Raw genomic sequence first — 25,154 nt, 5'->3', positions numbered from 1 at the left:
AAACTCTAATGTTTTCCAAACTGTCAAAATATTGTCTGTGAGTATAACAGAACTGATGTTGCAGGCAAAAACCTGAGGAATATCCAACCAGGAAGTGCTGTTTGTCCTGAAAGCTCTCTGTTCCATTACATGCCTTCCCTCCATTTAAAGGGATAGATTCCAGATTCCTTTCTCTATGGCTTCCAAATGGTGCGAACAGTCTTTAGACATAGTTTCAGGCTTTTATTCTGAAAAATTAGCGAGGACGATCACATCGTGTTAGTGGATGGATGGGTGCCAGCAGTGTTTTGCAAGCGCAACAGATTGGAGCGGACATTTTCTCTCTCTCTCCTATTGAAAAAGCTACGGTCCGGTTGAAATATTGATTATATATTGTAAAAGCAACCTGAGGATTGATTATAAAAAACGTTTGACATGTTTCTACGAACTTTACGGATACTATTTGGAATTTGTCTGCCCCGTCGTGATCGCTTGAGCCTGTGGATTTCTGAACATAATGTTTTGTCTGCTGAGAGAGATGTCCTAACATTAACGCTTGGTTGGCTTTTGCAGTAAAGCTTTATTGAAATCTGACAGGTGGATTAACAACAAGCTAGGCTGTGTTTTGCTATATTGCACTTGTGATTTCATGAAAATTAAATATTTGTATTAATTTGTATTTGGCGCTCTGCAATTCAGCAGATGTTGACGAGGATGGGTGCGCCAAGAAGTTAACAGTGTCCAAAGAAGGGCCAGAAGTATACAGAATAGTGTTGTCTGCGAAGAGGTGGATCAGAGAATCACCAGCAGCAAGAGCGACATCATTGATGTATACAGAGAAGAGTCTACCCGAGGATTGAACCCTGTGGCACCCCCACAGAGACTGACAGAGGAACAACAGGCCCTCCGATTTGACAGACTGAATTTCTGAGAAATAGTTGGTGAACCAGGCGAGGCAGTCATTTGAGAAACCAAGGTTGTTGAGTCTGCTGATAAGAATGTGGTGATTGACAGAGTCGAAAGCCAGGTTTATGAATACAGCTGCACAGTATTGTCTCTTATCGATGGTGGTTATAATATCATTTAGGACCTTGAGTGTGGCTGAGGTGCACTCATGACCAGCTCAGAAAACAGATTGCAAAGCGGAGAAGGTACGGTGGGATTCAAAATGGTCGGTGATCCGTTTGTTAACTTGGCTTTTAAAGATCTTAGAAAGGCAGGGTAGGATAGATATAGGTCTGTAGCAGTTTGGGTCTAGAATGTCTCCCCCTTTGAAGAACGGAAGGACCCTGGCAGCTTTCCAATATTTGGGGATCTCAGACAATACGAGAGGTTGAACAGGATAGTAATAGGGGTTGCAAAAAATGTTGGCGGATAATTTTAAAAAGAGAGGGTCTAGATAGTCTTGCCCAGCTGATTTGTAGGGGTCCAGATTTTGCATCTCTTTCAGAACATCAGCAATCTGGATTTTGATGAAGGAGAAATGGGGAGGCTTGGGCAAGTTGCTGTGGGGGGTGCAGGGCTGTTGATCGGGGTAAGGGTAACCATGGGTAGCCAAGTTTGGCCAGCCATAGAAAAACGCTTAATGAAATTCTCAATTATCGCAGATTTATCAGTGGTCACAGTGTTTCCTAGCCTCAGTGCAGTGGGCAGCTGGGAGGAGGTGCTCTTATTCTCCATGGACTTTACAGTGTCCCAGAACGTTTTGGAGTTTGTGCTACAGGATGCAAACTTCTGTTTGAAAAAGCTAGCCTTTGCTTTCCTAACTGCCTGTGTATATAGGTTCTTAACTTAACTGAAAAGTTGCATATCGCGGGGGTTATTCGATGCTAATGCAGTACGCCACAGGATGTTTTTGTACTGGTAAATGGCAGTCAGGTCTGGAGTGAACCAAGGGCTATATCGGTTTCTGGTTCTATTTTTTTTTGAATGGGGCATGCTTATTTAAGATGGTGAGGAAACCACTTTTAAAGAATAACCAGGCATCCTCTACTGACGGAATGAGGTCAATATCCTTCCAGAATACCCAGGCCAGGTCGATCAAAGATCTGCTTGCTGAAGTGTTTTAAGGAGCATTTGATAGTGATGAGGGGTGGTCGTTTGACCGCAGACCCATTACGGACGCAGGCAATGAGGCAGTGATCTCTGAGATCCTGGTTAAAGATAGCAGGTTGGTTAGGATGATATCTATGAGGGAGACCGTGTTTTCGGATTTATGGTTGTACCTGGTAGGTTCATTGATAATTTGTGTGAGATTGAGGTTATCGAGCTTAGATTGTAGGATGGCCGGGGTGTTAAGCATGTCCCAGTTTAGGTCACCTAACACCACGAGCTCTGAAGATAGATAGGGGGCAATCAATTCACATATGGTGTCCAGGGCACAGCTGGGGGCAGAAGGTGATATATAGCAAGCGGCAACAGTGAGAGACTTGTTTCTGGAAAGGTGGATTTTTCTCACACAACACAATGCCACATATCTCAAGTTGAAGGAGCATGCAATTGGCATGCTGACTGCAGGATTGTCCACCAAAGCTGTTGCCAGAGAAGTGAGGAGTATTTGCCTGTAATAAAGCCCTGCCTCCCCAGTGTGGGCCTATGCCCTCCCATGGCTGCTCCCCTGCCCAATCATGTTAAATCCATAAATCCAAAATTATTACCTTATTTGAACTGTAACACATTGATAAGAGGCCAGGGATGTTTAACAAAACTATAGGATAAGTAATCTGTCTACAATGTAGGTCCAGGACGGTGTGCATGGCGCTACTCTGCACCTTCCCCAAGTGGTTGCTGGCGATGCAGGTGTAGAGGCCGGCATCTCTGGGCTTGCAGTCCCTGATCCAGAGGCCCCCATACTCCTGGTTAACCATATTCAGCATGTCATCGTTGTGGTACCAGTAGAGCGAGGGCTGTGGGTCTCCTACCACCACCACTTTCAGACGGATGTCGCAGATGGTTCCCACAGCGGTGTTCCTCATTTTGCGTACGAATGCTGGAGGGGAACAAGGAAGCCCCAGAGTTCGGGACCGCCTAGTCTGGGTAAGGGTAGGCCTTGGACCGCTTTGGAGGAATGATGAGGCTTGGGACGCCGCGCACCCCTCATCCGCTCCCTTCTTCAGGGTCATCTGCAGCTCTGCCTTGTTCATTGTCACAGCGCTGCCTTCTTATAATAGCATCAGTTGTGTTTTCAAAATGTATCCCAATGTGTCCCAAATGGGCCCTTTTTCTTAATTTATTTTCTTTCCCAACTGCACTTTAACATTTTGATTATTATAACGATTGTTAACACTTTCAAACATAACACTAACTTCCAAAAAGAGCTGTGACAAAAAACCTGGCTCGGGCACTTTGAAGGTAATCTAATCAAATTGAATTAATTACGTTTATTTGCTTTAAAACTTTGATAGAAGATACATGTATATTATTAGCAATACATGAGCCAATTCAAACAACTTTGAAAGTTCAATTGGAAAAAAGGCTAAACAAATGGATCATCCCATAGCAATTAGGCATATACAGACTGTGCATGCTCCTACCCGACGGTATTTTTATGGCAAGACCTACAGGATCATGTTGCATTAAAAGCTCCCAGTATTGCCTTTTGCAAGTTGCTGGCCTGTGCCTTTCACCTACCTTTCCGCTGGCTGGTTTCTCTTGCTTTTCCCCCCTCTTGTGCCAGTTCTTGGCTTGAACACATTGAGCACGAGACAAAGAAAAAGTGCCTTGGACCCAGTCAAATTCTATTCCCTTACTCCCAAGATCATCTCTTGGGATTGGCTCTGCCTGACAAACTCGCTTTGTTTCCAATTCATTATGCACCAGGCTTAGTCACACCAAATGCACAGTCTGTCCCCCCTCCTATGCCAAAAGAGCAAAGCCTTCTCAAATCATGATCTCCCCCCACCTCTGCCAGGCAAGTTCTCAGTGGAAGTGCCAGCCAAAGAACTAGAAAGCATCAGAATGATGACAGTTGCATGCTGATACATCTGCCTTGTCCCCCTTAACTCCTGCCCTCTTGTCATTTTTGGACAACCATGTGGTCTCCAGAGCATGTTGGACAGTGCCACCGTGAGTAGGGAGGAATGGGTTGAGAAAATATTTCATTTGTAGGTCAAATGCAAACTCACAAGCAACTTCACAAAAAATATTCAGGAGGGAAAGCAATATACTGTAGGCACTAGGCAGTCAAGATCTCAGTCCACACGGTTTCATTAAATCACAAGCAGCTAGGTATCTAATTTGTTTGAATACTTGTTCCTAAATTGATTCTCATCAGACAACTGTCAGGTACTCTTTTTTTAAGTTTTAAGAGTTCATAACAGTGACTGATTAATGTCAAGCCATTAACGCAACTAGGTAACACTAAAGTTTTAAAAAATCTAGAAATTCTAATCAAGTGACAGCAAAACATTGGCAAAATCAGTAAGGGCCTTCTTTTTCCAGATGAAATTTGTTTCGGGCTAAAATTTATTAATAATTACCAGGATATGCTCTGCATGCAATGACACATTCTAATCTAATCCAATCGGTAATATCAAACCCCTGTTGTTCTTATTTTAAACCGCAAGGTTTCAGTCTCAATCAGTTCAAATGAAGCCATGTTTTGTACTGTATGTACTAGTATGGTAAAAAGATAGCATATTAAACTTGTTCAAGCATTACACTGCAGTGTGGTATTTATACACTACAACATTTAATAAACAACTTTTTTTAATAAGACTTCCCAGCATATAACCGCCCAACAACCTGATTATATCCAGTGGTGGCTCCTCGGAGGAGGAAGGGGAGGACCATTCTCCTCGGCGTATTTCATAAAAATATATTTTTAATTAAAAAGGTTATCCTTTTCAGATAAAACTATACAGAATATATTCACCTCACCAAATAATTGATTAAAACACACTGTTTTAATGTGCAATGAAGGTCTTCAGTACTCTGTATGGTAGCACAGCACTCGGTACAGTAGCACAATGCAGCATGAACTGACAGGTTGTCCACCCAATCAAAGGATCTGAGAATGGAACTAGTACTGAAAGCATAAGCTACAGTTAGCACTGCAGTGCATAAAATGTGGTGAATAGTTGACTATGAGAAAGAAAGACAACAGTTCAACAGTTTTGAACAAATACATTTCTTCCAAAATATGGGAGAAACAAGACAGAACGATTGTCCTTTTTTTTACAGTTTCACTTACTTACCTAGCAAATGCAGCTAGCTAGTTTAACCTATGCAAACACCCTGCTCAATATGAGGGATGCTATGTTAGCTAGCTGGCTATGACTATCCAACACAACACTGGAACTCTTCCAAGTCAAGGTAAGCTTTTGGTTAAGAATTTATTGCCACTGGGGCCCATCGGTTTCAGTGCTAAACTGCTTAATGACAATACACAGTAACATCACTACATGATGGTTGGTGGTTTACTAACACGCAAGTTATATTAGCTATGTTGACTATGACGTTACTTTAGCTAATATGGTGACAACTACGTAGGCTGTGTGTAGTGGTTATGATATGGTTTGCCTTGGAAAGTTTTTTTTTCCCCGCCTGATCACATACAGCTGATATGCATTGAAGTCCACAAACGAAGGGAAAAGGTGTGTGGAGGAGAGCGTGTAGATGCGAGAAGGAATACAACAACTTGGCTGCTATCAAACTGAACTGTTTACACGTGATCAGGGGGTGTATTCATTCCGCCAATTCTGTTGAAAGATGTTTCTTAAAAGGAAGCAAATGGAACGAAACGGAGATAAACATACCTGAATTTGTCCGATAGATACTATCGTTTGCAAGTGTTGGACTAATAATTACACCATAGATCAGCTAGATGCAGGCAAGAGTGTATTGAAAATGTCACTGTCTGTCCTTGTCTCACTATGACACCTCAAATCTTTCTCTCGACCTGTGTGCACATACGTTGTAAACTTCCATTGATAGGCTAGGTTGTAGCAACCACATGTGGGTATAGGGAAAATTTGAGGATCATGTAGTAGACTAAACCTATCGCTGTTACATTGAACTGGGTGAATGGAATATGAATGACAGTCATCCAATATGCTGTAATAGATATAAAACCATGCTCATAAAGCAAATCCTCCCTCATCTTAAACGGCACTGACACAAACTATATTCATTATACAATTGCAAGATAAAATGAGTTTTTTCAAAGGCAAAAAAAATAATTAAAAAAAATAAAAATAAAGTCACTCCTCTCCCAGGACCTCACTTAAAAACGTTGTGTACGTACAACATTTACCCCAAAACATGCATGCGCCAGTTCACACAATGTTGGCATTCATAAAAGCTGAACTTGCCGCGAGAATGTCCTTTCCTCCACGCAAAATTTAGACCATGCGTTCGCACATTTTCTAGTGGTAAAAATATTGTATTGCAAGCAGGCAAGTAAGTATTTTGTACAAATGGGGGATATGATGACTAGCCTGGCTGAAGCAACAACACAGCAAGGAAAAGCTGACTCATTTGTCTGGAAAGGAGGCTGGTTGTTAATGCAATATTTGCTCAGAAATTGAGTGGACACATTGTCTCTCAAAGATGTTTTATCCTGACGGTTGAGACCTCGTTGTTTGGATTTGAAAATCCATCAGTAGTAATGAAAGGGGGTGGTGCTCATGGGTGTTTGACGGAGAAAGACAAAGAGCAGAACTAACTCGTAAAATCGCAGCCACCCGTCATTATCAACGCATAGTGTTGGAAGGCATTGTTTTCATTACCAATCTGTTGGATATTCACTTTCTTCTTCAATATTTATTCAAATGTCAATTTTAAGATTCATATGTAATGCTTTGGAGAGATCAATATGTATTAACTGGGTTGGCACTGTCTCAAACCCCAGTAGATGGCATGCTCTGTCCATAATAAGTCTCTACCTAACACTTTAAAACAGTTGAGTAGGTAAATACAGAAAATCATGTTCAACATTCATTAGTTCTATTTGACAGGGTATGGGGTTTATTTCAAAATGCATTACCAGGGTGGAGGATATATTCTAAGTGTTTATATTTGTATTGGTTAAGGGTAAGTCAAGTCCTGTAAAATGCTTTAACCTTATACCTCAAATTATCCATATTACTCCGAATACTTTCCCCCCCACTGATGTACGTATGTCTACATGTGGGTGTGCAAGTTGTATATTATCTCAGATCATAATAACCTAATATAATAACACCGGTTTTCCTTACCGACCCCCACTGGAAAGCGCCGCAGGCAGAATCAGATCATTCTGTTCTTGACGTTAAATTATGAAAATCTTAACACGGGGACACTCAAAGTCAATCTTAAATCAATCATTGTTTATTGTCGCTGGAGAGGTTCCAACACACTTAATGCACCATAGTACACATGTCAAACAGAAGCTCTACTTATGCAATCCAGGCAGTTGTCTTATATACGCCTATACACAGACAAGTTATATTTGCATAATTAATTAAACATTAGTTTTGCGTTTCATTCATGTGATCGATCAATACTGGTTCACAACATGTGACAGACCAATACCGCACAAGGATTCCTCTCTATAAGATGAGACCTTAAAAGTGAGATATATTTTGTTCTCAAAACAAGGTCTTGGCGTACTGCCAAATTGCAGTTAATTATATTATCTAAAAAAATGTAAATAAAAACTTACTGTGTCAATTTTCAAAAGCTACAAATGACTGGACACCTGTGCTAAACAATGCTACAACCATTACCTTCTAAACCACTAACAATAGCTGAAACCCGCTGGCACTTAGCAAAGCTACAGTTGAAGTCGGAAGTTTACATACACCTTAGCCAAATACATTTAAACTTAGTTTCACAATTCCTGACATTTAATCCTAGTAAAACTTCCCCGTCTTGGGTCAGTTAGGATAACCACTTCACAAGAATGTGAAATGTCAGAATAATAGGAGAGAATGATTTATTTCAGCTTTTATATATCTTTCATCACAATCCCAGTGGGTCAGAATTTTACATACACTCAATTAGTATTTGGTAGAATTGCCTTTAAATAGTTTAACTTTAGGTCAAACGTTTTGGGTAGCCTTCAAAAAATAAATTTGGTGAATTCTGTCCCATTCCATCTGACAGAGCTGGTGTAACTGAGTCAGGTTTGTAGGCCTCTTTGATCGCACACGATTTTTCAGTTCCGCCCACAAATGTTCCATAGGATTGAGGTCAGGGCTTTGTGATGGCCACTCCAATACAATGACTTTGTTGTCCAACTTTGGAAGTATGCTTGGGGTCATTGTCCATTTGGAAGACCCATTTGCGAGCAAGCTTAAACTTCCTGACTGATGTCTTGAGATGTTGCTTCAATATATCCAAATAATTTGCATTCCTCATGAAGCTATCTATTTTGTGAAGTGTGCCAGTCCCTCCTGCAGCAAAGCATCCCCCACGACATGATGCTACCACCCCCATGCTTCACAGGTTTGGATGGTGTTCTTCGGCTTGCAAGTATCCCCCTTTTTCAACCAAACATAACGATGGTCATTATGGCCAAACAGTTCCATTTTTGTTTCATCAGACAAGAGGATATTTCTCCAAAAAGTACAATCCTTGTCCCCATGTGCAGTTGAAAACTGTAGACTGCTTTTTTATGGCGGTTTTTGGAGCTATGGCTTCTTCCTTCCTGAACGGCCTTTCAGATTGTCGATATAGGACTCGTTTTACTGTGGACATAGATACTTTTTTAACTGTTCCTCCAGCATCTTCACAGGGCCCTTTGCTGTTGTTCTGGGATTGATTTGCACTTTTCACACCAAAGTACGTTCATCTCTAGGAGACAGAACGCATCTCCTTCCTGAGCGGTATGATGGCTGCGTGGTCCCATGGTGTTCATACTTGGGTACTAATTGTTTGTATATATGCACGTGGTACCTTCAGACATTTGGAAATTGCTCCCAAGGATGAACCAGACTTGGAGGTCTACATTTTTTCTCTGAGGTCTTGGCTGATTTCTTTTGATTTTCCCATGATGTCAAGCAACGAGACACTGTGTTTGAGGGTAGGCCTTGAAATACATCCACAGCTCCAATTGACTCAAATGATGTCAATTAGCCCATGAGAATCTTCTAAAGCCATGATATCATTATCCATTTGTTCTTTGTATGACATGTTAATATTTGATTATTAACCAATGATATTAGGCCCCTCTTGGCCATGATTACAGACACCTGTGTCTTTTGACACTATATAAACGAGTCATTCTGCAGTGTTTGATTATACCCTGATGAAGACAGCTTGGCTGTCGAAACGTTGGTAATTACATTTTTGCATCTGAGCTCCTAGTGTACGTATTTTCAAGTTTACTCCGCTAGCCAGCACCTCGTCTTAATAGGTGTGCGTTTCTTTTTCTTCTAAATAGCCTATTTAATAGACTAAACCAAGGCAAGAGATAAACATAATTTATTGATTAACAACATTTTGTATTTTGCATACTGTAGAAGTGTGGGCTGTAGAATTTCACTTTTAAGATGTTTCTAATGTACAATCAATCAAGTGTTTGGCACCTGCTATATTTGATAGCATGCATATTTCATTTCTTTTAAGTGACTAAATTATTCAAACATTCTGCCCACACCTCCACAGGAGTGTAATCAAAATTTGCCATTGCTCTTTCTTTTAGCAAGAAAAAGGTGCTATTGTCAACATAAAAAGGTGAATTCACGCACGCAGTTTTATGAAAGGTCTGATTTATAACGGAAAACATGCATATGTATGGCGTCGCCAAGTTTGTTATGTGAATATTTTTTTTACATACTTTATCTTTTCAGAATTTTCCCTAAACAATGTTTATGAATAGAAAATAATGTCAGACCTCCCGGGTGGCGCAGTGGTCTAGGGCACTGCATCGCAGGCTAGCTGTCCCACCAGAGACTCTGGGTTTGCGTCCAGGCTCTGTCGCAGCCGGCCGTGACCTGGAGGTTCGTGGGGCGACGCACAATTGACCTAGCGTCGTCCGGGTTAGGGAGGGTTTGGCAGGTAGGGATATCCTTGTCTCATCGCACACCAGCGACTCCTGTGGTGGGCCGGGGCGCAGTGCACACTAACCAAGGTCGCCAGGTGCACGGTGTTTCCTCCGACACATTGGTGTGGCTGGCTTCTGGGTTGGATGCGCGCTGTGTTAAGAAGCAGTGCGGCTTGTGTTTTGGAGGACGCATGGCTTTCGACCTTCGTCTCTCCCGAGCCTGTATGGGTGTTGTAGCGATGAGACAAGATAGTAATTACTAACTATTGGATACCACGAAAATTGGGGAGAAAAGGGTAAAATAAAATAAAAAATATATATAAAAATGTATGTCATGGACCTTGCTTACGTAGGCCTGTTACTATACCCCACAAAAATGGTACAGATGTATTGGAGCAGTGCTGGGAGACATGCGTTCAAAACCCGCCAGGGGCATTACACTTCCTTTTCACAAAACAAAAAAAATTGATGCATTGAGTTAATACAATAATACATGTAAAGACAAGTAAGAAGGCTGTTTTAAAGTCCAGTTTGTTGACATTTATGTGGGCGTACTCCTGCACACCCACAGCATAGCACCGGAGTCCTCATCATGACTCATTGATTCTTCGTATAATCAGGGGTAAAAACACACAATTAAAGATCACATGAATGTGGAGGTGGCCTCTGAGGTCTGAGAGAAGTATCTGCTGGCCCTGGTCAATGACGCTCGCTGCTCCATCACACCCACTTTCTGGAACAGCCTCCTCCTAAACCTCTCCCCGACAAAGGCATAGAGAACCGGGTTGACGCAGCTGTGCAGCAGGCCCAGACTCTGGGTGGCGAGCATGGCTGTGTCCACAGCGTTCCTCTCTCGGCACCCATACCCCACCACTTTTGCCCGGAATAGGGTGTCCGCCATCACAGCCAGGTGGTAGGGCATCCAGCAAAGCAGAAAGGCCAAAACCAGCGCAACAATCACCCTCATGGCCCTGTTCCTCTGGAAACCGCCCCGGGTCCGCAGGAGTCGAGCCACAATCACACCATAGCACACCACCATAACTGTCAAAGGGAGTAGAAACCCTAACATGTGCCCGAGAACCCGTATGACCAGCTGCCAAGCCTCAGCGCTGCCTGGGTCGTAACTCTCGGCGCATGTCATCCTCTCTGTGCTGGGTAAGACTACGACATGGTTCAAGAGACCGGGCAGGGACAGCAGGCCACCCAGGAGCCAGACAGTGGCACAGGTGCCCCAGCTGACCTCTTGGCGACGAGCAGCCTTGGATGCCTCAATGGCTCGCACGATCACCAGGTAACGGTCTACGCTGATGCAGGTCAAAAACAGGATGCTGGCATTGAAGCTGACCTCCTGAAAGACACTGACTAGTTTGCACATGGCGTCACCAAAGACCCAGCCCACAGTGACAGAAACGGCCCAGAAAGGGAGGGTGAGAGCCAACAGGAAGTCGGCCACAGCCAGGTGGAGGAGGTATAAGTCAGAGGGAGATAGCGGCTGCTTGCTGGAGGCTATCACCAGCCCCACCACCATGTTGCCAGGAATGGCCAAGAGCAAGATGAGGACGTATAAGGCACATAAGACGACTGTCACACCGGAGGAAATGGGGGTAGTATTGCAGGTTAGGGTGTTTTCGTCAAGCTCATAAGTTGTGTTGAAGTCAGTGTAGTTGAAGTATTCACCAAAGTCCTCCACAATCAAAAGGTATGAGATATTTGGGTCTGAAAAGAAGATCAGACTTGTTTTGTTGGTAAACGGTTACACTTTCTTGAATCAAAATGGATAGTATAGAAAAATAGTAAATGGACAATTTATTTTCTGTTGGAAAAATACATTGGTATAGTGTCTGCACAGTTTGGCTTCCTCAAAAGGTATTACAGCAATACCCCTTATGGTAATACTTGACAAGGAATCAGTATTACCTAATTTTATGAATCAAAATGAGCCTGTGTGAATAACAACAACCAATGTGTTGTAGGAAAAAAAATGCATTCAAATATAAACTGAAAAAGTATGTGTCATGTTGTAGGAATGAACTGAATGACTTACCTGCCATTGTGACCATGTCTTGCTTTGTCGATGAACAGATACCACAAATCGCGTCTCCACGTCTAATGAATGTGTCGAGATCTCTGTTGAAACCAGCGTTATTGTAAATTACATGTGACAAGAGCCTTTTCTAGATATAACAGTATAGAAAAATATTAAGAGCTAAATGGACAATTCATTTTTTCTTTTGGCGAAATACATTGGTATAGTGTCTGCACAGTTTGGTTTCCTCAAAAGGTATTATAGCAATATCCCGTATTGTAATACTTGACAAGGAATCAGTATTACCTCATTTTATGATTCAAAATGAGCCTGTGTGAATAACAACAACCAATGTGTTGTAGAAAAAAATGCATTCAAATATAAACTGAAAAAGTATGTGTCATGTTGTAGGAATGAACTGAATGACTTTACCTGCCATTGTGACCATGTCTTGCTTTGTCGACGAACAGATATCACAAATCGCGTCCCCACCCCACCCAGGAAACGTGTAATTTACTTATGACGAGATCTGTTGAAACCAGCGTTATTGTAAATTACATGTGACATGAGCCTTTTCTAGATATAACTAAGATGTAATCCCGAAAGTTATTATTTATCATGAGGGCCATAAACTGTAACTAGTAATGCTGCATGCTCCAAGAAAGACAAAAATCTCACCTTTCTGGTAAAAATAGTTATACATTGCTGAGGTGGTTACTTTTGAGGACACAAGCTGAAGTACACAGTACATTATGATAAAAATATATATTTTTAATATGACCCCCACCTAAAGTACAAATTACCTCAACTAACATGAACCCCCGCACACTGACTCGTTACCGGTGCCCCTTGTATATAGCCTCGTTATTGTTATTCTTAGTGTTAATTTTTATGATTACTTCTTATTTTAGTCTACTTGGTAAATATTTGAACTCTTCTTGAACTGCACTGGTGGTTAAGGGCTTGTAAGTAAGCATTTCATGGTAAAGTCTACACTTGTTGTATTCGGCACATGACAAATAAAAAGTTAGATTTGATTTGAAATCAATCCCTGAATCTGCTAGAGCAGGGATCGGCACTCTTTATTATTTCACAATATACAACGCACAAGGCAGGATGTTACGGATACAGTTATCCTGTGTGTGTGTGTATCCTGTGTGTGTGTTTCTTTTCTCTCCTTCTCCCCTCACAGGTGAAAACCATCACTCCCCAATCAGTCAACAATCAATCATCAATCAGAAGACACACCTCCTCCTATTTCCTGACCTATCACAGTTCCTTCCCCATGGTTTAAAAACCCCATCATTTGTTTGTTCTAAAGCGCAGCTCAATCTCTAGCTCAGCTCAATCTCTCTGTAAATGCCATGTCTGTAGGTCTGTGTTTCACTCTCGCTTTGTGTCTTAACCTCTCTTTTGTTTAAAGCACCTCCATAGCACTTTGTCATCACCTGTGAGTATTGTTTTTGGTTATGGTGTTTGTTTGTTTGCTGGTGGGAAAAGGGGAAACCAAGACAAGTCGCCCATGGGCATACACTACCCGTAGGTGAACTTTGTTAAATACACTAGGTAGAACTGGGCGGACCACCCACTGTATTTTTAGTTAGTTAGTTGTTGTTAAAGTAGGCTAGTCTAGCTTAGGGGTGTGTTTTTGTATATTTATTGTTTCTTTCCTTGGGTCCAGCTCAGCCCCTTTTCCTGCTCCCCCTATTACCGTGTGTTTATAAATAAACCTAGAGTTTGACGGTAGATTTCTGTTGTCGTGGTTATTTCGTGCACACCTTTACTTTGTCACAATAATAATTTGCATGAGTTATGTTACGGATCTCATTACCATCCTCCCTAGACTGTCGGGCCAAAAGGGATTCGTAACACAGGATCACGATACAAATACTAGCCGACCTGACGACACTAACATACAATATAACTATTTACATACTGTCAGGAGTCAATTATTTGAGTGCACAATGACATTTACAGAAAGGAAGTAGAGTTTACAATACAAAGGGATCGGCACCTTTGATGGGGGCGGGGGCCACAAAAGAAATCTAAGTCATCATGAGGGGCCGCAGTGGCTCGTTGGTATGCATACCCACACATGCAGTCACAGCTGGCCCGATCCTTTTGGGGGCCATAAGCAAAATTTTGTTGGGGGTAACCACCCCCACCTTACGGAGAAAACTTTTTAAGATGCCCCCCGACAGGAATTTTTTGGTTAATTCTACACATTTTGTCAACGGCTGCGATGGAGCATTCAGCAACGGCTGCGATGGACAGTCGGAAGAGCGAATGAAATGGTGGGCGGGACATCCCAAATTAAAGTGGTGCCAGATTTCACAGCCCGAGTCAAAGGTCAAAGAGATGTTGACATGCCAGTCGGGGAACTTTGAAATTTGGAGTTCCCCGACTAGGAAACTCTGAAATTTCTGTCTTGCTAAATTGGCTGAACGCAGCAACAGTATAGCTACAACAAGTCCGACTAGCACATGAACGTGGCAATACTCCAGACTCCGTGAGAACTAGGGCTATTGCTGAATGGTAGTCATTTTGATCTACGGCATCCACAGATCGATTTAAAAGCAAAAATTACAGATACCAGAACTTTGCTCGTCCTCTTCAGGGGCCGTTACATCCATGAGGTTAATTAAATGTAGCGATATATTGTCACTCAAATTCAAAACATTGGTTGAACAGATATTTTCCATTAATTTGAGGTAGATCATGCAAATTTCCCTTAATTACTATCCATTCAACAGATATTGTAGAATGACTGAAGAGCACCTTTGAGGCTACATAACAATCTTTTAAACATTGGTTTGGAGTGTACGATTCCTTTAAGGCTCATTAATTTAAGTGATCATGTACTATAACACTGATGTACTCTTAATTGTTACTAATTCTTTTTTTACTACCTGAAGGGAAATTACACTAAAAACTCTCCAGTCACGACCAGACCACTTTGTTTTTCTAAAAATGTTCAACCACTCACCTTGTCACCAGAAAAGTAACTGGTCACAATAATACTAAAAGTGAAACAGAAAATAACCGTAAGAGAATAATCATTATTAGGAAGATTAAACATTATATGGCATGCACATGTGCGAGGTAATGTTTATCTTATTTCAAAGCGTACATTTGTTTTCAAGCATCTGAGAGCAGAAAATGACTCCAAGGACACAATTCTTAGTCTAATCACCAGCTATATCTCCACACTTCCACTTTCATTGTGATCAACTTTTACCACCCAGGATTTAGTTCATACATATACAAAAAACACATGCACACTCACTTTTAGGAGCACATTTCATAACATACCAAAGACATATTACAAAAATATTGTGCTGTTGTCCTGTCAAAGTGTCTGATGCACTGTACATTTATTCAACCAACGATTTGTCTCTGAAATATTTTATACATTTCAAACTATAAAGCTCACATACCCAACAACTGAGTAAGCACTCACTGTATTACATTGCTTATTTTTATATGAGCCAGTTTCCAGACACAGATTAAGCCTAGTCGTGAGCTAAAATGCATGCTCAATGAGTCTTCATTTAAAGTGCTTTTTGGTAAAGGAATAGGCTTTATCTGGGTCTGGGAAACCAGCCCTATTTTGGAATATCAAAGAGTAGATAACCATTTATTTTTATAAATGTTAATTCATATCCAGAATAGCCTGAAGCTATTTTTCTTTTGAGAAACGTGACACAGTGCCTATCAGTGAGTGCCGGGAAAATTCTCATAGGCCAAAGCCTTCCCTGTCTGTGGTCAGAGGTGCTTTGTGAAACATAGGATATGAGGCCATGTGTGTTTAGTCTCTTGCAATGCGTGGTTACAAAATAAGTTTCAAAACAGACCACTGGGGTAAAATAAGGATAGTACTAAATGTCATCATACTGCATTTTTTCTCACAATATTAACTAACCATATTCAATGGGCCAAAATAACTGTCATATGGGACTTGTCTCTTAACATTTGTCTAGATCTCTGAATGAGCTTCTGTTAGTGGCTAGAAGCAAACGTACTTAAGGGTTAACACATTTGGAATGCATTTTTATATATCTGCTTATAAATTACTTGAACATATGTAGGCCTTCTGAAGGCTTCGTTTAGTTCAGACTATTGCCAAAACTGCACTATGACACAATGGAGGTCATTCCAACTGAACTTGGGAAATAAGATTGCAAAGCATGGATTATAAACTTTGATCATAACAATCTAATTGAAGGGTACAATATGGCACAGACGACTACCAAAAAAGCACTAGTTGTTTTAAGCAGCAGCCCAAATGATCCCAGTAAGGCACGTGTCAAACTCATTCCACACAGGGCCGAGTGTCTGGTTTTTGCTCTTGCACTTGATCAAATATGGTCGCTGATTAGTAAGGCACTCCTCTCACCTGGTTGACTAGGTCTTAACAAAAACCAGCAGACTCTTGGCCCTTCATGGAAAGAGTTTCCTGCGCAAGGCCAAGAACTTGAGTGGATGGACACTGGAGGGCACTGTATAATGGTGGTATATAAAAAAACACCACATGACACATCTTCAAGATGTCTCTCTACTTGAGGGCAGTTGGGTGACCCCTAGAGGTCATCATTTTAAGTGTTTCAGATAGACATATAGGGACAGTTTCCTGGACAGAGATTAAGCCTAGTCCTAGACTAAAATACTTTCCATTTGGAATCTCCATTGAGTATAATTTTTTGTCCTGGACTACGTTTAACCTGTCTGGGAAACCGCCCCACAGGGTAGACATGCAACGGTAAAAGGTAAATATTTCCTCCTACTGAATAAGCCTCAGGACTATCGATTAAAGTTAAGGATATTAGCCTTATGGCTAGTTTTGACATATCAGAAACGCTGTCTGTCTTTCATTGGAAATGTGTTCATGTGATAAAACAGATTAAATGTATTACTCAGTCTTGATTAAAGTTGTTTGACAGAATGAGGAACATAGCTAGAGTTAAATGTGACAATATTATTTATTGCACTCATTAGCTACTTCACCATCTATCTCAGAGATTAAACAGAAATCAAAATGTCAGTAAAATATATTTGGGTGAACCTCTTAAGTGTTCCAACCTAAACAAATGTATTGTTCATAACTGGACAGCAAATAAACTAGTCCTCAAGAAAACTGTAGCCATTCTCAACTAAATCTAATTGACCTACCGTTAAAAATCAAACTATCACCTTTCTTTTCAGTCACTTTTGATATGTTTTGGTTGAGAAGGGAGTTGTGATCCTTCCAAGGGGGGTTTTGTTAGTTAATTCTGTCCAAAAAGTTGTTTCGCCTACGTAAGGCTTTCCCCATCAGCAGTAATCTGTTACTTAATCAAATTAGTGATGCATTCACTTTGACTTAGAGAGAAGAAAGTGCATCTAGTGGTCAAGTAGGGTGTATAGTTTCAGCCAACAAGATGGGCGAGAGGGAGGCACAGGGAGGGTTGTCAATAACATTGGCACAAAATTGGCAATGATGGTGGTGGAAGTGGGTAAACTTACTTTATGTCCAGAGCGTTGCAAGTCCTGCTACTGTGTTCATGTTTAGGTCACAATTATTCAGTGAGGTGCTTTATGCAATTGACAGCATAACCAACAAAGATTAGCTCAACTAGAGAAAGACAACGTCGCCTAGGTTAACCAGTATAAGCTGCAGATCAGAAACTAGTCTTTTTCAGTGATAATGTTGTGAATGCCAGGTTTGGCTTGTTCAAAAGGTAGATGGAAAGGAGAGAGTGGGGGGGTTGGGGGTTAAGAGGTCGTGGGAAAGATGTCCCTAATGCCAGTTTCATCTCTTGGCACGCCGGGGGTCCCTGCCATTGCTAATAGTGACCGAAGGCTTGGGGGCACTGGGAGGTCCCACAGCGGACATTGGAGGAGCTGTGCTGCCAGGGGAACGGCCGTTAGTCCTCCCCACACCCCCAAAGACCGGGTCACGAGGAGTGGAGGGAGAACTGTTGTTGTTGACAAATGGTATCATGGCACCGTTACCTGTGGGAAGAGAAGGGATGGGCAAAAATGCTAAGAACAGCAGTCATGATCAACTGTGTATATCACATAAGAGGGGAAACATGTGTCAGAGTTCATTTAATCAAATATAGCAGACTACCGCTTTCTTAATCCTTTGAATAGGCATGACAAAGAGATTAGCATCATAACTTGACATGAAAGCAAAATGCATGAGTCCACTATGCTTAGATAACAGTAGCACCAATTTAATAAAGATATGTGAGACTGCCATTCAGAAACCCAAACTAACAATTCCAGTTAAACATGGACATACACTATATAGAGGAATTAGACTGGAGCAGTGTAAACGTGTTCTCTGGAGTAATGAATCACGCTTCACCATCTGAATCTGGGTTTGGCGGATGTCAGGAGAACGCCAACTGCCCAAATGCATAGCGCCAACTGCAAAGTCTGCTGGATGAGGAATAATGGTCTGGGGCTGGTTTTTTTATGGTTCGGGCTAGACGCCTTAGTTTCAGGGAAGAGAAATCTTACATTCTAGATGATTATGTTCTTCCAACTTTGTGGCAACAGTTTAGGGAATGCGCTTTCCTGTTTCAGCATGACATTGCCCCTGTGCATAAATTGAGGTCCAGAAATAGTTTGTCAAGATGTGTGGAAGAACTTGACTGGCCTGCACAGAGCCCGGACCTCAACCCCATCGAACACCTTTGGGATGAATTGGAACGCCGACTGAGCCAGTCCTAATCACCCAACATCAGGCCCGACCCCACTAACGCTCGTGGCTGAATGGAAGCAAGTCCCCGCAGCAATGTTCCGACATCTAGCGGAAAATCTTCCCAGAAGAGTGGAGGCTGTTTATAGTAGCATAGGGGTTAACCAACTCCATATTGATGTCCATGATTTTGGAATGAGATGTTCGATGAGCAGGTGTCCACATACTTGGTCACATAGTGCACATGCAAATGCCAAAGCATTGGAAACACTAGAGTAAATGAGGGATACAAAGTAGGTTGAAATCAGGTGCTTCCACACAGGCGTGGTTTGAGTTATTTAAGCAATTAATATCCCATCAAGCTTAGGGCCTGCGGGGGAGGCTATTATTTTCCAGAGTCTGACTCAAGCAGATAACTTCACACACAGACATTGTAAGACATAGGAAATGAGACAAGAGATCGAATGGTGCATTACCGCCACCAACAGCACAGGTGATGAAATTAGGTTGGTTAAATCCAAAACTTTAAGTACCAGGGTTGCCTACCCCTGAAAGTCGTACTTGCGAGCAGCAAGCTTGCAGGCAGCGAGTGTCCAGCGTTGTACGAGCTAGCTGCACACGCAACAGTGGTTAACATAACACCCTGGACCAGAGCTAGTGTGCATAACACACCAACGCCTAGGAACAAAGTTAATGGCCGTATTGGAGAGCATCAAAACCGTGATGCATCAAGGGTAAATTGTGACTGACTGAACTAGAAATAGTATTGAGTAGTTATTTAGGATGCAATTTGTAGAGCAGACAGTCAAACTGACTCCGTTGATAAAAGTACTCATTTCAGATGGTATTTGAAGTTAGCAGACCACAAGGAGAGTGTGCATAATCTGCAGCTGGATAAGCTAAAATATGGAATTGTTTTAAGATGGTCATGCCAAGAAGCATTTAGCTTAAACATTATTGACTTTAGAATTTTTGCCATTAGCCCATAGAAATGCTTTGAATAACTGATTCACCACATGTAACAGATCGTTTTTTCTTTTTTTACTTGGGGGAGGGGGTTCTGAAGTGTTTGTCCTATATCTGAGAAATAAAAGATCAGGAAACTATTTTTTATTTTACCCCTTATTCTAGGCACTAAACTATCTCCACCTTCAGACAAGTCCCGGGAAACTTGTCAGGGTGCGTAGAGCAACCCCATCATGTTCGTGAGAGTCATCTTTCCACAGAGGGGGTCATAATAGTTTGTAGGCAAAACCGTTCTGAAGCTTTAGAAGTTTGTGAGAAGACAGATTTTTGGGATGTTTTATGGTTTGACAAAGAACAGCTCTATAGCTCTGCCACCTTTCACCGCAGATACAGAAGGGCGATATGAACAGATGCAGTGGATTGAGACAGCCCATGCAAAAAAAACATCTCTAGACTAGACAGATTTTGTTGGGGATGTTTTTATGTTAATTAAATTTCCACAGGGCCACAGGAATTGTAGGAGAAAGGTTAAGACACGGTTGGTTCCCTATATTTTGGCAGTTACTTGTAGGTGGCCTAATTTGGCACTAGCAAAAAGAAGTTCAAAAACAAGTATGACCATGTACATTGACATGCCTGACCCATTAAGGCACTGCATGTAGATCAGAGAGGATTTGATGTGTATAAGCAACACAAAACGCATAAACTCAGCAAATAAGGAAAGTCCTCACTGTCAACTGTATTTATTTTCAGCAAACTTAACGTGTGAATATTTGTATGAACACAAGATTCAACAACAGACAAACTGAACAAGTTCCACAGACGTGGTATAATGTGTCCCCGAACAAGGGGGGGTCAAAATCAAAAGTCAGTGAGTATCTGGAGTGGCCACCAGCTGCATTAAGTACTGCAGTGCATCTCATGGACTGCACCAGATGTGCAAGTTCTTGCTGTGAGATGTTACCCCACTCTTCCACCAAGGCACCTGCAAGTTCCCGGACATTTCTGGGGGGAATGGCCCTAGCCCTCACCCTCCGATCCAACAGGTCCCAGAAGTGCTCAATGGGATTGAGATCCAGAACAAGCAGTATGGCTGGTGTCATTGTCATGCTGGAGGGTCATGTCAGGATGAGCCTGCAGGAAGGGTACCACATGAGGGAGGAGGATGTCTTCCCTGTAACGTAGTGTTGAGATTGTCTGCAATGACAAGCTCAGTGCTGTGACACACCGCCCCAGACCATGAAGGACCCTCCACCTCCAAATCAATCCCGCTCCAGAGTACAGGTCTCGGTGGAACGCTCATTCCTTTGATGATAAAGCGCAAATCCGACCAGCAGCCCTGGTGAGATAAAACCACAACGTCAGTGAAGAGCACTTTTTGCCAGTCCTATCTGGTCCAGTGACGGTGGGTTTGTGCCCATAGGCGACGTTGTTGCCGGTGATGTCTGGTGAGGACCTGCCTTACAACAGGCCTACAAGCCCTCAGTCCAGCCTCTCTGTCTATTGTGGACAGACTGAGCACCGTTCCTGGTGTAACTCGGGCAGTTGTTGCCATCCTGTCCCTGTCACGCAGGTGTGATGTTTGGATGTACCGATCCTGTGCAGGTGTTAAACGTGGTCTGCCACTGCGAGGATGATCAGCTGTCTGTCCTGTCTCCCTGTAGCGCTGTCTTCTGCGTCTCACAGTACAGACATTGCAATTTATTGTCCTGGCCACATCTGCAGTCCTCATGCCTCCTTGCAGCATGTCTAAGGCACGTTCACGCAGATGAGCAGGGACCCTGGGCATCTTTCTTTTGGTGTTTTTCAGAGCCAGTAGAAAGGCCTATTTAGTGTCCTAAACGTTCATAACTGTGACCTTAATTGCCTACCGTCTGTAAACTGTTAAGTGTCTAAACGACCGTTCCACAGGTGCATGTTCATTAATTGTTTATGGTTGGAAGCATTGGAAACAGTGTTTAAACAAATTATCTTTGAAAGACAGGATCCTTAAAAAGAGAGGTTTCTTTTTTGCTGAGTTTAGAACTAAGCTAGTTAGAATCTTTTTTACATTCATTTTATGGAATGAATACATGTTTCTGAACAATCCATCAGGCTTTTGGTGACAATATACCAGAGAACAGTGCCCCCGCCAAACCTGCACACATGGTGGGCCGTCACCCGGTTTACTCTGTACACACAAAGGCAGCAAAAACAAGCGAAAGAGTGTCAATTTAAAGCAACCCCTATCCCTCAACATTTTCTGGTTGACTGGACGAAGCAGAAGGCATCCCCACAGAGAAAATAGAGCAGCATTACATATATCACCTCGTAGGTCATCGATTCCACTGCGCAAAATGGAATAGAAACGCCCATTCTCCACAGTTGTCAAAGCAGGTTCTACTTTAAATAGCACAACACGAATGCTTCTGCCACAGTTGTGTGTACAAAGGGTCTATCTAATCAAACAGAACTAATACCTCACCCACTGATAGGTTAGGTGGACTTCATTTTTGCCATATTGCTTATACCCATCAAATACTTTCATCTACACTGGGGATAGGGGCTAGATGTTTCTGGACTGGGCCTGGACCTCAACTAGCCTGGAAATCTAGACTGATTTCAGTTGTTATACGCCAATATGAACAAATTAGTGAAATTAAAGTGTGATTCATTGAGGATTTTCTGAATAGATCAACTGCCCCACCACCCCAATTATCACTTACCTGACTGAGCAGGTGTACCTGAATTCTGATTAGGCGGAGAATTCCCCCTCTGATCCGATTTGCCCTGCAAGGGGAGACGTGGTGAGGGCATTAGAAAACACTTTTAAAAAGTCCATTAAGCATCACTTCACACCATTCAATAATTTGGGGATAACTAACCCACTAACCTCATTAAGACTGTTAAACTAAAAACACTTTACACATGTAGAGTCTGAGACAGATGGGCAATTCCTGTTCTCTGGAAGTGGAATTAGATTTTTGTTTGTGCTTTCAAATGAACATTGATTTAGGTGGAAACTGAGTATTTCCTTTTCTAGAGTGTCTGCCGTTGATGTTGTTCTTGCTTTTTAATTAGCATCTGATTTACAGTGCCTTTAGAAAGTATTCACACCACTTTTTTTCCACATTTTGTGGTATTACAAAAGTGGGATTAAAATGGATTTGTCATTCTTTGTCAACAATCTACGCAAAATACATATGTCAACGTGGAAGAAAAATTCTAACATTTGCCATAAAAAAAACACCCATAGATCTTGATTAGATGAGTATTGAGTCAATACATGTTAGTCACCTTTGGCAGCATTTACACCTGCAATTCTATTTTTATTTTATTTTTTAGATCAGCTTTAATATTGCAGATTCCACCAATGAAATTGTCTGCATTATTTCCAATCCCCCATATCTTTTATTTTGTAAAATACACAGTGCAGTTGAAGGTATTCCACATTTTGTTACGCTACATCTTTATTCTAAAATGTATTAAATTGATTAGGGGGATATAAAACAATCTACACACAATACCCCATAATGGCAAAGCAAAAACATTGTGTAAATTTTTTAATAAAACCAAAATCACATTTACATAAGTTTTCAGACCCATTACTGAGTACTTTAAGCACCTAAGGCAGAAATTACAGCCTCAAGTCTTCGTCTTCTTGGGTATGACGCTACATGCTTGGCACACCTGTATTTGGAGAGTTCCTCCCATTCTTCTCTGCAGATCCTCTCAAGCTCCGTCAGGTTGGAAAGGGGGGGCGGCGCTGCACCCTGCTATTTTCGGGTTTCTCCAGAGATGTTCGATTTGGTTCAAGTCCGGGCTCTGGCTGGACCACTCAAGTACATTCAGAGACTTGTCCCAAATCCATTCCTGCATTGTCTTGGCTGTGTAGGGTCATTGTCCTGTTCGAAGATTAACCTTCTCCCCAGTTTTGAGCACACTGGAGCAGGTTTTCATCAAGGATCTCTGTATTTTACTCCGTTCATCTTTCCCTCGATCCCGACTAGTTTTTCAGCGGCAGGGACTGGGCGACATCTCCACAACATGCTGCCACCACCATGCTTCACCATAGGGATGGTGCAAGGTTTCCTTTTACTGGAGAGTGGCTTCCGTCTGGCCACTAACATAAAAGGCATGATTGGTGGAGTGCTGCAGAGATGGTTGACTTTCTGGAAGGTTCTCCCATCTCCACAGAGGAACTCTGGAGCGCTTGTCTGACCATCAGATTCATGGTCACCTCCCTGACCAAGGTCCTTCTCCCCTGATTGCTCAGTTAGGCCAGGTAGACAGCTCTAGGAAGAGTCCTGGTGGTTCCAAACTGCTTCCATTTAAGAATGACGGAGGCCACTGTGTTCTTGGGGACCTTCACTGGTGCAGATTGTTTTTGTTACCCTTCCCCAGATCGATGCTTCAAAACAATACTGTCTCGGAGCTCTACGGACAATTCCTTTGACCTCATGGCTTGGTTTTTACTCTGCCGTGCACTGTCAGCTGTGGGACCTTATATAGACATGTGTGCCTTTCCAAATCAGGTCCAATCAACAAAATTTCCCCACAGGTGGACTCCAATCAAGGATAATCAATGGAAACTGAATGCACATGAGCTCAATTTCAAATTTCATCGCCAAGGGTCTGAATACTTGTGTAAATAAGGTATGTTTTTTTTATTTAATACATCTGCCATAAAACTTTTTGCTTTGTCATTATGGTGTATTGTGTGTAGAATGTGGGAAAAAAAACAATTTCATCAATTTTAGAATAAAGCTGTAACCTACCAAAATGTGGAAAATGTCAAGGGGTACTTTCCAAAAGCACTGCATTGAATATTTTTATTTATTCCTTCCATCTTTGATAACGATTAAATCGGCCAAGTTTTTTATTTGTAATAATGATAATTACAACAATACTGAATGAACACTTAAACATAATACATCAATAAAATCAATTTAGCCTCAAATAAATAATGAAACATGTTCAATTTGGTTTAAATAATGCAAAAACAAAAGTGTTGGAGAAGAAAGTCAAAGTGCAATATGTGCCATGTAAAAAAGCTAAACGTTTAAGTTCATTGTTCAGAACATGAGAACATATGAAAGCTGGTGGTTCCTCTTAACATGAGTCTTCAATATTCCAAGGTAAGAAGTTAAGTTGTAGTTGTTATAGGATTTATAGGACTATTTCTCTCTATACCATTTGCATTTCATATACCTTTGGCTATTGGATGTTCTTATAGGCACTTTAGTATTGCCTGTGTAACAGTATAGCTTCCGTCCCTCTCCTCACCCCTAACTGGGCTCGAACCAGGAACACAGACAAGTCACCCTCGAAGCATCATTATCCATCGCTCCACAAAAGCTGCTGCCCTTGCAGAGGAAGGGGAACTACTCCACATCTCAGAGCGAGTGCAGTCATCGATTGAAAAGCTATTAGCGCACACCCTGCTAACTAGCTAGCCATTTCACATCGGTTACACCAGCCTAATCTCGGGAGTTGATCGCTCAGTCAGACTGCTCTATCAAATCATAGACTTAATTATAACATAATAACAC

The 25,154-nt window shown here is 41.8% G+C and overlaps 3 protein-coding genes across 5 annotated transcripts in view; all 3 read right to left on the bottom strand.

Moving 5' to 3' along the window:
* The window catches only part of LOC124045917 (striated muscle preferentially expressed protein kinase-like), a 185,881-nt gene extending 182,759 nt beyond the window's left edge, over positions 1-3,122 (bottom strand). Inside the window, exon 1 of the mRNA XM_046365772.1 lies at positions 2,711-3,122. Coding sequence (XP_046221728.1) covers positions 2,711-3,122 — 412 coding nt within the window. The remainder of the gene's footprint in view (positions 1-2,710) is intronic.
* A 7,033-nt stretch (positions 3,123-10,155) lies between these two features.
* Positions 10,156-13,216, bottom strand: LOC124013676 (C-X-C chemokine receptor type 1-like). 2 transcript variants are annotated; one of them, XM_046328188.1, is made up of 3 exons: positions 12,405-13,216; positions 11,991-12,073; positions 10,156-11,662 (listed from the first exon to the last, which is right to left on the bottom strand). In XM_046328188.1, exons 2-3 carry the CDS (start codon positions 12,004-12,006, stop codon positions 10,590-10,592), a joined length of 1,089 nt encoding a protein of 362 aa, XP_046184144.1. In that variant the 5' UTR covers positions 12,007-12,073; positions 12,405-13,216; the 3' UTR covers positions 10,156-10,589. The 2 variants fall into 2 exon arrangements, with proteins under 2 accessions (XP_046184144.1, XP_046184066.1); XM_046328110.1 differs by having other exon boundaries at positions 11,991-13,216.
* A 1,795-nt stretch (positions 13,217-15,011) lies between these two features.
* The window catches only part of nabp1a (nucleic acid binding protein 1a), a 28,734-nt gene continuing 18,591 nt past the window's right edge, over positions 15,012-25,154 (bottom strand). For both annotated transcript variants that reach the window (XM_046358232.1, XM_046358234.1), the window contains 2 exons: positions 22,329-22,392; positions 15,012-17,963 (listed from right to left, as the gene is read on the bottom strand). In XM_046358232.1, the coding sequence (XP_046214188.1) occupies positions 17,761-17,963; positions 22,329-22,392 (267 nt within the window). In that variant the 3' untranslated portion in view covers positions 15,012-17,760. The remainder of the gene's footprint in view (positions 17,964-22,328; positions 22,393-25,154) is intronic.

The sequence above is a fragment of the Oncorhynchus gorbuscha genome, linkage group LG01, assembly GCF_021184085.1.
Source record: "Oncorhynchus gorbuscha isolate QuinsamMale2020 ecotype Even-year linkage group LG01, OgorEven_v1.0, whole genome shotgun sequence".
NCBI classification, from domain to species: domain Eukaryota; kingdom Metazoa; phylum Chordata; class Actinopteri; order Salmoniformes; family Salmonidae; genus Oncorhynchus; species Oncorhynchus gorbuscha.
Note: the sequence above shows the minus strand (reverse complement) of the source record. Positions and strands in the feature narration are given on the sequence as shown.